At 42.6% G+C, this 18039-nt stretch overlaps 1 protein-coding gene across 5 annotated transcripts in view; it reads left to right on the top strand.

The window, feature by feature from the left end:
* The window catches only part of CRIM1 (cysteine rich transmembrane BMP regulator 1), a 243476-nt gene that overhangs the window by 194347 nt on the left and 31090 nt on the right, over positions 1-18039 (top strand). For 4 of the 5 annotated variants that reach the window (XM_049870461.1, XM_049870460.1, XM_049870458.1 and 1 more), the window contains 3 exons: positions 925-1134; positions 5470-5685; positions 15089-15310. In XM_049870461.1, the coding sequence (XP_049726418.1) occupies positions 925-1134; positions 5470-5685; positions 15089-15310 (648 nt within the window). The remainder of the gene's footprint in view (positions 1-924; positions 1135-5469; positions 5686-15088; positions 15311-18039) is intronic. The other variant, XM_049870459.1, reaches the window with a different exon arrangement.

The raw sequence follows: 18039 nt of genomic DNA, 5'->3' as shown, positions 1-18039 counted from the left end.
CACCTTCTTAGCTCTTCAGTTTTATTTGTCCCAGGAACCTTTACCTTGACCTTTGTAGAGTCTGCCTCTGCTCAGGATTTGAGTAATACAATTGATACAGCAAAGATTCCCTTTTCAAAGCTCTTGGAGGATGAATATGGCTAAAAAGTCCGCTCATTGAGAATTGAGGCTTTTGCTGAGTGAGCACACGTCAGCCTTCAGCTGTAAGCATACTTCCCGGGTGGCCCTATTGCCTGAGACTTCCTGCTCCAGGATGCTCCTGAAGCCACGTGAGCGTGTACCTGGCCCTATTCTGCATGTCCCCCGCCTCCATCCCTGCTGCCCGTCCCAGTTCCTTTTTGTTGCCACATGGTCTACAGATAAAGCAATAGAAGACCCCTGAAGCTTGCTCTGTGTTCAAAGTTAGACAGTTAACATTTTAAAGGTGTTTTTTAAGGGGACAGAGTAAACAAAAATCTAATCACTACTTCAATTGTTCCACTGAGCAAAGATCACTACTTCAATTGTTCCACTGAGCAAAGATCTGTTAGATTCAAAGGGCCTAGGATTTCCCTGTCAGGTAAAACTTCCAGAATGTTGTTCTGCATATATTAAACATGAGTATAATGTTCCTTGCTTTTTTGTTACAAAATCAGTGCTTGCTTATTGTATAAAATGTGAAAAAATTGAATGAAAGAAGTAAAAATCAACTATAATCCCACCAATGGGAGAGAAACATGTTTATAGTTTTTTCTACACATTTCTTATTTTTACAAAATCGAGACCTTATATACGTAAATGCTTCTTGTGAGCTTATCCTGTGTCACTAACTGTCCCTGACAGATGTGACTTTGGTGGCTGTGTACCCCTCCATGTAAGGACACTACAGGCTGTTTCTCCTGTGCAGTAGCTGCTTCTTTACCAGGCTGCCTTCTGTCTGTCCAGAGGTCCCTGCTTCAGCCGGGCCACCTGTCCTGTCAGGCACATGTCTGTCCATGGATGGCCATCATCATAAAAATGAGGAAAGCTGGCACGATGGGTGCCGGGAGTGCTACTGTCACAATGGACGGGAAATGTGTGCCCTGATCACCTGCCCGGTGCCTGCCTGTGGCAACCCCACCATTCATCCTGGACAGTGCTGCCCGTCATGTTCAGGTAAAAGCTGGCTGACATCTGTGTGCTCCGTAGCAAATGACTCCTGCCTTGCAGGCCTGTGTACACTTCTGTGACTCTGGGTGATACTCTGGGGACCACCCTGGAGCACTTCACAGCTGTCGATGGTTTGTATCAACCACAGCCACAAAAGTCAGCTGGGCATTGCAAAATGCTAGTCAAGGACCAGGGAAAGACTCTGGAAACTATTCACCTTATTTTTGAATGGTTTACTTCATTATTTTGGCCTTTGAATTCCATTTTTATAATGGTCTGTGGGCTTGTATACTTAAACTCTAGCTTTCCATTTTACTGACAGTGTTATGAAGGCTGAATGTCTTAGTTAATTTGAGGGAGAGGGTGCTAATTTTATTCCATAAGAGCTTATTATTTGTGAAGTATTATTTCAGTGGAATAGAATTATGGAAATGTGTGGCTTGTGCTGTTTTTTAAATTAATGGATACTCTTGCCAAATGGAGAAATTTAGAGTAACCAAGTATCTCAAACATTTAAAATCAAAATAATGGTAATCAAGATAAGTTACTAGAAGAAAAGAACAAATTTATAATTCATGGAGTCCGAATTATGGTTCTCAATAACAGTAATATTACCATAATACCTCATCTAGTGCCTTTTTCCCAAAGTACTCACCTCAATGTTAGATATATTATTTCTTCCTCTGTGCAGGCCACGTTGGCAGTTTTTCATTTGGAAAACACAGAAAGATTAACTGTCTTGTTGTTAGCTGCCGTCGAGCGGATCCCAACTCATGGATATCCTGTTTGTTCAGAGCAGAACTGCTCCATGAGGTTTTCAAGGCTGACACCTTTGGGAAACAGATCGCCAGGCCTGTCTTCTTAGCCACCTCTGGGTGGGTTCGAACCGCCATCTTTTCAGTTAGTAGTCGAGTGCTTAACTGTTTGCGCCACCCAGGCACTCCTTTGACTGTCTTACAGAAGTAAGATACTGTGCCAACTGGAAGGCCAGGGGAGAAGTGAAGTCTTCTGATTCTTGCATTAGATCTCTTTTAAAGTGCGAGTGCACCATCAGATGTTGGCATCGTGATGACTTCTCCATGGGAAACTCTGGCCCTGTATCTCCCTGTGCATTAGCCCACCCGGGCAGAGGTTGCCATCAGGACCCTGATGCTGTTTGCAGCAGAGCAGGGCTACCCTGGGAGAGAAGGGGGCTCACGCTGGCCAGACTGCAGCTGCCTGGCCTGCCATGGTGGTGGGGGAGGGGCACTTGAACTCCCAGCCCCCTTCAGCTTTGAGATGCCACACACCTCAATAACTAGGGTCTCAAAGTGCTAGCTGGCCTTCGTATCCCACGCCGCCTTTTCTTCTTCTCCATGGTTCAGTTGGATGTGCTTTGTCCCCACACCCTTCCGTTTTCACTGATTTTACCAGTAAAGTGTGTAAAACCACTAATGTCCTCTGCAACAGAAGATAAATGAGAAGTTTAATGAGACAGAACTCTGTGTTGGCTCTTCAGGGAAGGAAAAATCATTTGTTCTCCTACAGACCCCATGCTTTAATTATAGGTGTGAGTGTGTGAAGGGTGAACTGCACCTGGGTCTCTGCCAAGCATGGGAGCCATGAAGGAGTCTGAGAGCCAAACAGACTGGTGTGAATGCAGGAGCGCCACTGAGAATAGATCATTAATTTAAGAACTGAGAGTCAGTGGAACTGCTTTGCTCTGTTACAGATATGGAATGTTCTCATACAGACACACCAGCATTATCAATGCATTATTGTGGGTGTGTGAATATCTAAATATACATGTGCACAAACACATGGATATATACGTGTATAGACCTCAGAGCTGTGTCATCTGTGGACTCTCGCTTTAGAGTGTGCTCTCTCTTCTTCTTTTCAAGGGCCAGTTAATGGGCTACTTTTTCTACTGGGATAAATGAGCAGCTCCTGAACTTCTATGGTAGACAAAAACCCATTGCCATCAAGTCCATTCTGACTCATAGTGACCCTGTAGAAGTGCCCCATAGGTTTTCTAAGACTGCGGTCCTTATGGAAGCAGGTCACCAAGTCTTTTCTCCTAAGGAGCAGCTGGTAGGTTCAAACTGCCAACCTTTGGGTTAGCAATTGAGTGTTTTACCACTGTACCACCAGGGCTCCTTTTCTGGTAGACAAAATGTTCTCCAAATCATATTTTCTCACACTTTTCTCTTTCCTACCCCCATCTTTGTTTTGTTTTTAATCTCCCTCTCTCCTGCACCTCTTGTGTTTTGTCTTGAGACATGTAGTATAACGAAGGGGTTATTAAGATAAGACACCTGGAAACACAGTCTTTATTCTGACCAATTCCCTGCCTGTCAGCATATAGGAGCAGTGTCTAAAGGAAAAGCAGCTTTCTGAGAAGGGCAGTGATTGGTAATCCTCTATAACGCTTTTGGAAAGCAATAAGGGGACCTGTTTCCAACATTAATTTATTGATACCTGTCTTAGTCATCTAGTGCTGCTGTAATAGCAATACCACAAGTGGATGGCTTTAACAAAGAGAAATTTATTTCCTCATAGTAATGTAGGCTAAAAGTACAAATTCAGGGCGTTGGCTACAGGGGAAGCCTTTCTGTCTGTGTTGGCTCTGGAGGAAGGTCCTTGTCCTCAATCTTTCCCTGGTTGAGGAGCTTCTCAGGCATGGAGACCCTGGGTCCAAAGGACACGCCCTGCTCCAGGTGTTGCTTTCTTGGTAATATGGGATCCCCAACTCTGATTGCTTCCCTTTCCTTTTATGTCTTGTAAGATAAAAGGTGGTGCAGGCCACACCCCAGGGAAACTCCCTTTACATTGGATGAGAGCTGTGACCTTAGTAAGGGTGTTACAATCCCATCCTAATCCTCTTTAATATAAAATTATAATCGCAAAATGGAGGATGACCACACAATACTGGAAATCATGGCTCAGCCAAATTGATACACATATTTTGGGGGGGACACAATTCAATCCATGACAGTACCCTTTGGCACATTTTTGCTTTCTGTGTAAACCACAGCAAATACTCTTTTGTCATCTTATTCCAGCTCAATTTTTATTCTAATTATTTTCCTCTCTGCTGTCCATATACTGGAAGGTTGGGTCCTATTGCTCGTGAATAGAAGCATTAGCTAATGTCATTTTCTCTGATATGTGCACTTGGTCAAAGTCCCAATCTTTCCTAGTTCCCTTGAGATAAAACTATACTAAAAGTTACTTCCTTCGCTGGAAATCGGCCCAAACCACTTTATCTCATTGGTATCATTGACTCTCATGCCGATCACTGCTTTGAAAGAAACAGCCCAAATGAGCTCTTGGGCGATTTTGCTCTGAGCATCTCTGCACAGACATGGGAGTTCTCCTGGGGCCCAGCCTCCACTGAGCTCCAAGCATGATCTAGCCATGCTGTCTCCAGATACTTCTTGGCAGTGGTCAACACTGTCAACACCTCTTGTTGTATTTGGATTACAAGAATACGGTTAATGTCTTCATTCTTCTCATTTCCCCAGCGCAACTTCAGGGCAAGTCCCAGTACCTCTCAAGGCATTTTCAACAGTAAATTCCCTCTCTCTTATCATCTTTCCAAGAGACCAAATCATCTCTCCTCTGGGGAGAGTTGCCATCATCCTCTCAGCATTCACTGCTCTTGATGACGATATATCCAAACAAATGCTTCATTTCAGGTGTGGGCTTTCAGACCGTTGGTTCTGCAGAAGTGTTCCTGCTCAGCTTGCTGGCAGCTGGTCTAGGTTGGGGTGTGGCTATTAAACCCTAGGACATATTTCCAAGCATAAGAATCTCAGAATCCCAGAGATAATGAAGCGGATCGGGCAGGCATAGATCAGTTCAAAGTTTTGCTTGACCTGGAGGCATATCCGTGATCCAAACAACCGTAGATTTCAGTTCAGATCCCTTCTCTGCCCCTGATTCCCAGAGCTCAGTTTCTTCGTATGGAAAGTAGGGGTAATAGTACCTACCTCACAAGGTTGATATAAGGAAGAAATGAAATAACACGTGTAAAGCACTCGGCACAGAAACTGAACCATAGCAAGCCTTCCGTAAATGAGAGCTCTTTATTCTAGACAGATCCTGTATCTTCACAGGGACCTCTAAGATGCCCCGTCCTCTTCCCTGGAGTAGAATTCCCTCCCTATAATTTAATTATCTTCTTTAATTTCTATGCATGGAATGTTTTCTTTTCTATTCCCTTGGTCAGAATAAAGTGAAGCCCTCTTCAGCCACTCCATCCTTTCTGCCCCTAAACAAGCTGCACCAGGTGTTTGAAGAGTCACTGAGACTGCAGATGAGTAATCTCTTGGGTTTTGATTTTGTGTCATTCCCCAGATGACTTTGTGGCGCAGAAGCCGGAGCTCAGCACCCCCTCCATTTGCCATGCACCTGGAGGAGAGTACTTTGTGGAAGGAGAAACGTGGAACATCGACTCCTGTACTCAGTGCACCTGCCACAGTGGCCGGGTGCTGTGTGAGACGGAAGTCTGCCCGCCACTGCTCTGCCAGAACCCTTCACGCACACAAGACTCCTGCTGCCCACAGTGTACAGGTGACTGGTCGCGCTTGGGGTGCACTTGCAGGGAAGGGTGCTGGCAGGCCACGCTGGGCCCCACATGGGACCCTGCCAACCCCAGTAGCCAGTAACCCAGGCAGGAACATCTGGCAGCCTGCTGCCTAGATCTACTCCCTTCTGTGAACCAGACTTTTATGCAGTCAAAATACACCCTGCACCTGAGATAACTGAAAGAACGATGACATTGGTTCTTTCTGCCATCTTTTTCTTAGGCTACGTTTAGACTCAGAGAATCTATGCAGATGATGTTGCAAATGATTTTAGCAGATCCGAAGAACAGTTACTGATAAACAGTGTAAATGAAATTCTTTATAGAATATAAGGGCGGTGAAGATACTTTGAGCATGTTTAACAGAGAAATACTAAAATAAAGCCAAACTCCTTGAATTTGTGATAACTGAAAACTGATATCCAAAAGTATTACGTGGCTAGCGCTGCACATATCCGAAGGGTATTACTGTTATTGTTCTTTCATTTTTATTTCTCAGATAATCTGGCTTAACAGATAAATTTATAGTCACGAACCAAACATAATAAAATTGTGTCTGGATTTTAAACATATGTTACTGGTTTTGTTAACACTCCTAATTAACACTAGAATATATGGCTGTCTTCCAAAAGATCTTTAATTTGTACATAGAGAATTAGGAGTTAACAGAATAACTACTTTTATTTTGTTGTCGCTTAATCTTCCATCTTTTCAACCTAAATCAATAATCATTTCTAAATATATATTCTTAGAGCATTTCTGCTCAGTTGCACATAAATTCCCACATTTTATTACTTTTTTAAAACATTAGATTATCTCATTTGCTGCCCTTAATCTATTGTTCTGTTGTTATGTCCAGCATAGCCAGTTTCCCAATCCTTCATGGATTCATGCTGGTCATGTTCTTTGAGTTCCATCAGAGAAGCTCATCGTGGGAGCCATGGTACTGTATTTGCTGTTGTCACTCTGCACTGCAGCTCCGGTGTAGTGGATCATCTTATTAGAAAATCTCTGGTGTAATTAGCAGCCGTGTGAATCTGAGAAACTTAATTGCAAGATAAGAAATAGGTCAAATGCATTATTTTTTAGGATATGCAGTACCTATCCCCCTCTGTATTTTTATTATTACTGTTTTACTCAGTTCCAAACCCTGCAGATGTTATCTATAACCTTGACTCTATTCACATTCTTCTGGCAGAAACCACTTTGAGTGACCTCTTCACTGAGGGTAATGAATTTATCTCCATTAGACATTCACTTTACAGATATTTATGGAATGCCTATGTTGAGCCGTGGGGATCCCAAGGTTAGTGAAAACAGACATAACTCCTACCTTATGGACCAGTAATGCAAAAGAAAAAATTCAAGCCCCGAGGTGCAATAGTGAAGGATTCCATGGGGAAAATATTAAACAACATAGGAAGCATCAAAAGAAGATGGAAGGAATACACAGAGTCATTATACCAAAAAGAATTAGTCGATATTCAACCATTTCAAGAGGTGGCATATGATCAGGAACCGATGGTACTGAAGGAAGAAGTCCAAGCTGCTCTGAAGGCATTGGCAAAAAACAAGGCTCCAGGAATTGATGGAATATCAATTGAGATGTTTCAACAAACAGGTGCAGCACTGGAGGTGCCCACTCATCTATGCCAAGAAATATGGAAGACAGCTTCCTGGCCAACTGACTGGAAGAGATCCATATTTATGCCTATTCCCAAGAAAGATGATCCAACCGAATGTGGAAATTATAAAATAATATGATTAATATCACACGCAAGCAAAATTTTGCTGAAGATCGTTCAAAAACAGCTGCAGCAGTATATCGAGAGGGAACTGCCAGACATTCAGGCTGGTTTCAAAAGAGGAAATGGAACCAGGCATATCATTCCTGACGTCAGATGGATCCTGGCTGAAAGCAGAGAATACCAGAAGGATGTTTACCTGTGTTTCATTGACCATGCAAAGGCATTCAACTGTGTGGATCATAACAAACTATGGATAACACTGTGAAGAATGGGAATTCCAGAACACTTAAGTGTGCTCATGAGGAACCTTTACATAGATCAAGAGGCAGTTGTTTGGACAGAACAAGGGCATACTGATTGGTTTAAAGTCAGGAAAGGTGTGCATCAGGGTTGTATTCTTTCACCGTACCTATTTAATCTGTATGTTGAACAAATAAGACGAGAAGCTGGACTATATGAAGAAGAACGGGGCAGCAGGTTTGGAGGAAGACTCATTAACAACCTGCGTTATGCAGATGACACAACCCTGCTTGCTGAAAGTGAAGAGGACTTGAAGCACTTACTAATGAAGATCAAAGACCACAGCCTTCAGTATGGATTGCACCTCAACATAAAGGAAACAAAAATCCTCACAACTGGACCAATGAGCAACATCATGATAAACTGAGAAAAGATTGAAGTTGTCAAGGATTTCATTTTACTTGGATCCACAATCAACAGCCATGGAAGCAGCAGTCAAGAAATCAGAAGGCACATTGCATTGGGCAAATCTGCTGCAAAGGACCTCTTCAAAGTGTTGAAGAGCAAAGATGTCACCCTGAAGACTAAGGTGCGCCTGACCACCAAGCCATGGTATTTTCAATCTCATCATATGCATATGAAAGCTGGATAATGAATAAGGAAGACCGAAGAAGAGCTGACGCCTTTGAATTGTGATGTTGGCGAAGAATATTGAATATACCGTGGACTGCCAAAAGAACGAACAAATCTGTCTTGGAAGAAGTGCAGCCAGAATGTTCCTTAGAGGCAAGGATGGCAAGACTGTGTCTTACATACTTTGCCCATGTTGTCAGGAGGGATCAGTCTCTGGAGAAGGACACCATGCTTGGCAGAGTACAGGGTCAGCGGAAAAGAGGAAGACCCTCAACGAGGTGGATTGACACAGTGGCTGCAACAATGAGCTCAAGCATAACAACAATTGCAAGGATGGCACAGGACTGGGCAGTGTTTCGTTCTGTTGTGCATAGGGTCGCTATGAGTTGGAACCGACTCGACGGCACCTAACAACAACAACAACAATCCAAAAGAAGAGCCAAACAATCTGATATTCCCCATTAGATAAATAATGTTAACATGGGAGGAGTGCCTTGAAAGGGAGAATTTATGAGAATGTCTAACACAGAAAGCCTTGAATGAACTGGAAGGTGTCTGAGGGATGAATACACAGGAGTTGATTAGCGGAGGGGCGATGAGGAAGGGACTTCTCCACAACCATTGGCCCAAGTGTATTGAGAGCTCACTTGACTGGACTCAGAGACCCAGTGCAGATGGAATCAGAGGTACATGGAGATGGGACTCATGAGAATGCCCTCAAGGTGCAGTTTTTTAGAGCCAGGAGTCTCTTGTGGGCATGTGCAGTGGCCCCGCAGGTTCTAGCAGAGGAGGGCACGGGCATTCCTCCCTCGTCCTTCAGAACAAGAGCAAGCAACCCCTCATGGGCCTGGCTTTGATTTCTCACTTATAAGCTTAAGCCTGGATGATACTTTTTTTACATATAATTTGAGATGTTTCAATGATATGCCTCATCTTAAGCATTAGGATTTCTTTGTTTTAAATATCAGTATTTTGAAGGTTACCTTTACATCTGTGAATGAACACATATCTAGAATGTATATTATAAAATCAATTAGCTACCCCATGACCGATCTTTTTGAACTTTGCGTTTATAGTTGTATTTCAGCTATAAAAAGATAAAAAGTCTTAAAACATAAGCATCTTCACATCACAGTGAATTTCAACAGTAGCATTGGTAATTGTTATATTACACATTAAGAAAAATAGCATTTATAATCTTAGGATACTTGCATTCTAAAGTAGGCCAAAACTGCTATATATGTACAACAGAATAGCAACTTCTAAAGAGAGTCATGTCCCTCCAAGTGCTTATATCCCCTAGGATACCTTGTCACTCTTTCTGTCCTTCAGTATTCCCTCTCCCTAGCCTGGTTTAGAGCAAGGTATTAAAGCCTCAAACTGGTAAGGAAACTGGGTTCATGAAGAAAGATTGAGAATCCCTGCAAGCAAAACTATTTCTTTGTTTATTTCCTGGTATTAGGAAAAAAGTAGAAGAAAAGGGAGAGAGGGACGTAGAAAAGAAAAAAGAATGAATGAACAAGAGAACTAGTGAAGATAAACAAATATTTGAAAACAAAGAAATAAATATAAAAAAGGGGTCTCTGAAGCAGGAAAAGTAGAAAGAGGCCCAAAGAAAGAAGATACTATGGGCAAGATTCCCAAATGGCATTTTTAGCCAGGAGCCTCCTGCTGATGGAATAAGACCCGTGATTCTGGATCTCAGCTTGAACTCTCCTCACTCCCTCACTGCCAGCACATCCCATCAACCTCTGGGGTCATTTCCAGGCACCCGGAAGAGACCTCCAGATTCTAGGACATTTGTTTTAACTGTAATGTCATAACTTCATCACTGCTATCCCTATCTCATCTTCTAAATTTTTAGGCACAAGGTTGGGCATCACGTTTAAGACCAAGGATATCGAAACCCACAGAAACCTCACAGTGATTTGCAGAGCTTTGTGTTGACAAGGTCTCTGGGTGTTGCAAATGCTTAACATGCTCAGCTGCTGTGATGGTTAAGGTTGTGTGTTAACTTAGCTGGGCCAAGATTCTCAGTGGTTTGGCAGTTATGTAATTGTGTAGTTTGGCAGTTAGGTAATGGTATAGTCATCCTCCATGATGCGATAAGCAAGTCATTTGTAAGGGGAGTTTCCTTAGGGGTGTGACCTGCACCCAGTATATATTTGGACGTTCTGGCAAAGTTTGGTTGCTTGCTCTGGATCCTGTATTCAGCTCCTGATCATCTGACCTCCAGTTCTTGGGACTTGAGCCAGTGGCCTGCAGTATTGCCTACCAATATAGGGATCTGTCTGCCTCCTCAACCTTTAAGCCAGCAGCGTGCCATCTTACCTGTTGATCTTGGATTCATCAGCCTGCATCATCTGTGAGGCAGCAGCCTGCCATCTGACCTGCCAGTCTTGGATTTGTCAGCCCCTGCAGCTACATGAGTCGGGAGAAGCCTCCAGCCTGACCCCTGACCCATGGACTTGGGACTTGGCAACCTCTCTAACCGTATGAGCAATTTCCTTGAGGTAAACATCTGTGTGTATGTGTATATGTATACATACACACACGTACACCATTTGCCAGTTTTGCTTCTCTAGAGAACCCAGCTTAAGACAGCTGCTAACCAAATGGTTGGAGGTTAAATTCTACCTAGAGGCACCTTGGAAGAAAGGCCTGGTGATCTACTTTCAAAAAAATCAGCCACTGAAAACTGTGGAGCACGGTTCTGCTCTGACACTTATGGGGTTGCCATGTGTCAGAGTCAACGGCACCTGCTGCTGCTGCTGGTGGTGGCGGTGGAGTGTTGACAATAGTGAGCTGTCCTTATTTCCAGCCAAAGCAAAACTTAGCATTGGTTAGTTTCTTAAAGAAGTTACCCCTAGACATGAATGACTCCAAAAGGGTCATTGAGAAAGTAGTTCCTGACTCCAAAAAGATCATCAAAACTCAGTTAAAAAATGGGCAAAAGATATGAACAGGTACTTCACAATCATTAGCCATTAGAGAAATGCAAATCAAAACTACAATAAGATTTCATCTCACTCCAACCCAAAAAACACAAAACAATAAATGTCGGAGAGGCTGTGGAGAGATTGGAGCACTTCTACACAGCTGGTGGGAATGTAAAATGATACAACCACTTTGGAAATTGATTTGGCGCTTCCTTAAAAAGCTAGAAATAGAACTACCATACGATCCAGCAATCCCACTCCTTGGAATATATCCTAGAGAAATAAGAACCTTTACATGGACATATATGCACACCCATGTTCATTGCAGCAGTGTTCACAACAGCAAAAAGATGGAAGCAACCAAGATGCCCATCAACGGATGAATGGATCAATGAATTATGGTATATTCACACCATGGAATACTACGCATCGATAAGGAACAGTGATGGATCTGTGAAACATTTCATAACATGGAGGAATCTGGAAGGCATTACGCTGAGTGAAATTAGTTATAAAGGACAAATATTGTATAAGAGCACTATTATAAGAACTCGAGAAATAGTTTAAACAGAGAAGAAAATATTCTTTGATGGTTACGAGATGGGGGAGGGTGGGAGATAGTAGATAAGAACTACTTTAGGTGACGGGGAAGACCACACCCAATCCAGGTGAGGTCAGCACAACTGGACTAAACCAAAACCAAAGCAGTTTCCTGGAAAAACTGAATGCTTGGAAGGCCAGCGTGGGGGCGGGGGGGGGCTTGGGGAACGTGGTTTCAGGGGACATCGAAGTCAATTGGCATAATGAAATCTATTAAGGAACACATTCTGCATCCCACTTTGGAGAGTGGCATCTGGGGTCTTAAACGGTAGCAAGCAGCCATCTAAGATGCATCAATGGGTCTCAACCCACCTGGATCAAAGGAGAATGAAAAACACCAAGGACACAAGGTAATTATGAGCCCAAGAGACAGAAAGGGCCACATAAACCAGAGACTACTTCAGCCTGAGACCAGAAGAGCTAGATGGTGCCCGGCTACAACCAATGACTGCCCTGACAGGGAACACAACAGAGAACCCCTGAGGGAACAGGAGAGCAGTAGGACACAGACCCCAAATTCTTGTAAAAAGACCAGACTTAATGGTCTGACTGAGACTAGAAGGACCCCGCTGGCCATGGCCCCCAGACCTTCCGTTGGCCCAGGACAGGAACCATTCCCAAAGCCAATTCTTCAGACAGGGATTGGACTGGACAGCTGGTTGGAGAGGGATGCTGGTGAGGAGTGAGCTTCTTGGATCAGGTGGACACTTGAGACTATCTTTTCATCCCCTGCCTGGAGGGGAGATGAGAGGGTAGGGGGGTTAGAAGCTGACAAAATGGACACAAAAAGAGAGAGTGGAGGGAGGAAGTGGGCTGTCTCATTGGGAGAGCAATTGAGAGTATGTAGCAAGGTGTGTATAAGTTTTTGTGTGAAAGACTGACTTGATTTTCACTTAAAAAAAAAAAAATTTTTTTTTTTTTTTCACTTAAAGCACAATAAAAATTAAAAAAAAGATCATTGAGAAAGTAGTTCCATCATACTAGCTTTAACCCATGTGAATGTGATCTGTGGAGCCACACCCGAAATAGAACCTAGAGCACATTTGGAGCATTGGAACCAGTGGCCGTTCTTTCACTTGTCTCTGCTGCCTTGGAGACCGGTAGAGGAAATCTGGTTACACAGCTTAAAGGAGAGGGCATAGGCAGGCTCCATTATGCTCACTTCCCTCTTTTCCTCAGAGTCAGCCCAGAATGAAGTAACTCTCTTGGCCTCAAAGGGATTCTTCATGTCAAATCGAACTTGCTGGCTGTATGGTGTATTCATGAGGTTTATGGAGGGAGAATGTGACATTTAGAGCTTGGGTATCTCTGTGTTAACTCCATGTCAGTCTTAGTTATCTCTGAATCGTGGCCTAAAATAAAAGATTTCATGAAGTTGATTCTGAGAGGAGCATATGATAACTGTCTGGGTCATGTATCCATTTCCTCAGATAAGAAAAAGTGGTTCTCTTAGAAGTTTTCTGGGGTCAGACCATTATGGCTATTTGTAGACTCGTAGGTCATGAAGGTGGTTGGAAGCACTTTCGTAATGTCAGGGAGATTGTAACATTTCTAAACTAGGAACCTCACTAACTTACATTTTTCTTGGTTGTGCCCCAGTCAGATTTCTACCTGGGGCTAAAATTTTCATGTAATTTCAGTTAATACCAAACCCAAAGAAATATTTTGGGTTTTCTGGTGATGTTCTTTTCTTTTTCAAGTTGTAACTCAATGAGGACCCTCTGGATAGCAAAGACACAGAGGACTTGGAGATGATTCCTGTGTGTGTGCATCCTTATGAGTGATTTCGAATTCCCGGCATCTTTCAACCATTAATGTGAATGCCTGAACATTAGAATCTTAAATACCATTTTTTTGTTTTGTTTTGTTTTTTGTTTTCTTTTTTTCAATCGTGCTTTAGGTGAAAGTTTACAGTTCACGTTAATTTCTCATCCAAAAATTTATACATATGTTTTTTGTGACATTGGTTGCAATCCCCACAATGTGATAGCACTTCCCTGCTTTCCACCCTGGGTTCCCTGTGTCTATTTGTCCAGTTCCTGCCCCTTCCTGCTTTTAACAGGAGCTGCCCATTTATTTGGTCTTGTATATTCGATTGAACTAAGAAGCACGTTCCTCACGTGTGTTAACTTTTTGTTTTATAGGCATGTCTAATCTTTATCTGAAAAGTGGGCTTCGGGAATGGTTTCAGTTCTAGGTTAGCAGAGTGTCCAGGAGCCGGAGTTTCAGGGGCTCCTCCAGACCCTGTCAGACCATTATGTCTGATCTTTTTATGTGAATTTGAATTCTGTTCTACATTTTTCTCCTGTTCTAAATGTAGGTGTTTTTTGATAGTCTGGTACAATGAAAATCTTTTTGAGTATTGATTAGTTGGATTGAATGTAGCTACAAGTAACAAAATCCAGCTAGAGTTTTTAAACAAATAGAAGTTTATTTTACATAAATTACAAGAAGCTTGGAGCAGATGTTTATGACCATTGATTCAGTGGCTCAGTGATAATCAAGTTCAGCTTGGCCTTTCTCTTACAAGTATAAAAAGGATATTCCATATACAAGCAACACACTCACATCTAAGGCAGGAAGAATATGGAAGGATGGTAGCAATACCCACCAAAAAACCAAACCCGCTGCCATCGAGTCGATTCTGAATCACAGCAACCGCATAGGGTTTCCAAAGCTGTAAACCTCTATGGAGGCAGACTGCCACATCTCTCTCCCGCAGAGCCACTGGTGGTGGTGAACCACCAGCCTTTCGGTTAGCAGTCAATTACGTTAACCACGGCACCACCAGGGCTCCTCCACCCTTTTCCTTACTAGCTGTTAGGTACAATTGTCCATAACTGGGTGATGTGTGCCCTGACCCCACTTCCAAAGGAGACTGGGAAAGCAGGAGCAGGATTGTTTGGATTGGCTTGCAGCCGTTATGATTGAAGTCCTGGGACCACCACAATGAAGATGAAGGTTTTATTAAGCTAAGGAAGGAGGACAGAGTAGATGTTGGCTAAGCAACTAGCAGAGTTGTGATGGGTCTCTTTTGGTCTTCTTTTTTAAAATTCAGGAGTCTGAATTAGACTTCCTGTTTTATTACTGAAGTCATTTTTTTAACGAGGCACCCAAAGCCGTAGTAACTGGGTGCTCTTTTTATAAGACAGAATGAAACTCATTGTGTTGCACAGTTGGTGGCCTACGCATCTTCTTTTCCCTGCTGACCTGTATGTTCATTTTTCCAGATGCACCTCTTCAGCCTTCCTCGTCCCGTAATGAGAGCGTGCCTAGTTACTGCAAAAATGATGAAGGGGATATATTCCTGGCAGCTGAGTCCTGGAAGCCTGACGTTTGTACCAGCTGCGTGTGCATGGATAGCGTAATTAGCTGTTACTCTGAGTCTTGCCCTTCAGTATCCTGTGAAAGACCCGTTTTGAGAAAAGGCCAGTGTTGTCCCTACTGCATAGGTAAGATCAAGAAAAAAAACCATTCATCTTTACTAGTGGCCACTAAATCCACACTGACAGCCGTTTACCTAGATCAGTTAATATTTTTGAAATTGGTTTTTCTGGTTGGCATCCAAACAAACTCAAAATAGTAGCATCAGGCAGAGAAGAATGTGGAAGTGTGCCCCCAAGATAAAACATAAGAATTTAAGAAATGCTTTCTGAGAATGACATGATGTTGTGGAGCTTGTCATGTTCTATTGGGCTTCTTTGCCATTTCAGGGTTTTCAATATCAAATCCTCTTTCTCCGTTGTGTATTTACAATATTTTTCCCCCAGAAGGAAACACCGTGGTTCATATTAGAGTACGCTTAGTATATAAAGCTTGCTGCTTCCTTGTGAAATACTAATTTAATCTCTCAGTTCTCCCTCATCTGCTGACACTTAATTGATCCTTTTTAACCAAAAAAAAAAGAAAAAAAAATTTTTTTTTTTTTTATCTGTGTAGTTGTCCATGTTGAGGGCCTAGGGACACAAAGTAAGGCTTGAATAACTGACAGCCCTCTCCTTTTTGTGACCCTTGGTGATACATCTTGTGAGCAGAGGACAAATGCATATCAGCCTCTGATGTCCGTACAAAAGCAGTCCTGTGGACATAAGTCAGATGTTCTGGAGTCCAGAAGGCAAGGCTCAGACAGCTGGCAACTCTTAATAAAGACTCAATCCCTGTTCCCCGGGCTCTCACTCTCTTTTATTGCTTTTGTATCCAGTAAAACTCATAAAGTCAAGTGAAAGACAATGGCAGATCTCAGTCCAGCAGTGAACCTGTGATCAGAGTAAAAAAAACTAAAAAAAAATTTTTTTTTTTTTTTTAGTGATCAGAGTAGCAGGTGAAAAATTAGGCAAATTAGGTGTTGCGCATTTTTGTTAGGGACTTTTGTATACTTGCCAGATACAAATCATTACATATATTTGGGATGATATCTGGGAAAGAGGAGAGATCTTCTGACCATAGCTTTGGCAGTTTCAGTAGATGAGATATGAGCAGTGCCCAGGACCATCTTGGCCTCAACTCAAGCTTATCAGCACAGCTCCTCCTCCTTTTTTGTCTTGTGACCCCTGGCCATCTGGCTAGGCCACTTCCTCTGAGCCTTGTTATGCATGTTCATGTATAAGAGATGGAAAGTTATTTTAAAAACAATTTTTGCCCTCAGGAATTATACAGAGCTAGACTTCCTCAATGTAATGGTCAAGGGAGCATTAAAAGTTAAGTTTTGAAAGCTAAATTCTCTTCTCTTAATACCAGTGACCATATATATATGTGTGTGTATGTGTGTGTGTGTGTGTATTTATATATATATATATGGTTTATTCATCAAAGCATGATTTTTTTTTTTTTGATAGCGAAATGAGGGCTATCAATAATTAGGATGAAACAACAGCTGTAGACCAGGAGTGCCCCAAGCAAACCAAGACATATGGTCACCCTACCTTTTAGTGACAGGAAGCCCTTGTGGCGTAGTGGTTAAGTGCTACGGCTGCTAACCAAAAGGTTGGCAGTTCGAACCCACCAGGTGCTCCTTGGAACTGTATGGGGGAGTTCTACTCTGTCCTGTAGGGTCGCTATGAGTTGGAATCAACTCAGTGTGGCAACAGTTTTGTTTTTTGGTTTTTTGGTACCTTTTACTGACCAAAAAACCAAACGCACTGCGATCGAGTCAATTCCAACTCATAGCAACCTTATAGGACAGAGTAGATCTGCCCCATAGGGTTTCCAAGGAGCGCCCGGGGGATTCAAACTACCAAGCTTTTGGTTAGCAGCCGTAGGTCTTAACCACTGTGCCACCCACCAGGGTTTCTGGTGCCTTTTACCCACCCAAAAAACCCCAGTGCCGTGACTGGGAAATTGGGTTCTGCTGTAATGCCTGTAAGCTTTGTAGCTCCAAAGGGAATCCAAAAATGTATCAGGGCCCAGTTCACCCAGTTCACTGTCACTTCCCATTTCAAAGAGCTGATCCAAATCTGTATGAAAATGGTGATACATTTAGTGAGATGAAAATGAGAGAGGTGATCAGAACAAGGTTACCATTTCAGGCCAATGGAGAAAGAAAGCACAGCCAGTATTTTTTTTTTTAGCTGTTTACATATGAAAACATTGATACTAAAACAAACAGTTCATGAATCAACTAGGGATGCTTCACAGCAGCCCTGGATCGTACTTGGGAAACCAGGGCCCAGGAGGCCTGAGAATTGGTTCCCTTCAGAGCAGAAATCTAGCAGCAGATCTGTCGTGTGTTGAAAATTCGCAGATTGTTTTGCTTAGGTAGGTTCCTCTTCTGTTTTCCAGCTTAGTTAGTACATTCATAATTAGTAAGTTACTTAATTAGTAAATTTGTTTCCATATGATAGATAATACTAAATCACACCTTTTTCGCAAAACCAATTTAACAAATTCAGAGTTACAGAAAGAGACCTGCAGACCATCGTGTTCCGGGTCCTTTCCTTTATTTATTTAGCCTTTGTATCTCCTCTTCCGGTTTCTGTAGCATTTAGACTGCACATCCTACTTTAGTGAATGGGGGCGTGAGGGGGATATGGATTTGGTCCAAATTTGTGGTTTTGATTTTAAATTAGATTGCAAGCACTTTCTCTAAATTGTGGTTCATATAAGCTGAAAATGGTATAATGGAAATGTTGTGGATGTTTACATCTCTTTCCGCAACTCTCCACGACATGCATCATTATACATG

Source organism: Elephas maximus, chromosome 26, assembly GCF_024166365.1.
Source record: "Elephas maximus indicus isolate mEleMax1 chromosome 26, mEleMax1 primary haplotype, whole genome shotgun sequence".
NCBI classification, from domain to species: domain Eukaryota; kingdom Metazoa; phylum Chordata; class Mammalia; order Proboscidea; family Elephantidae; genus Elephas; species Elephas maximus.
Note: the sequence above shows the minus strand (reverse complement) of the source record. Positions and strands in the feature narration are given on the sequence as shown.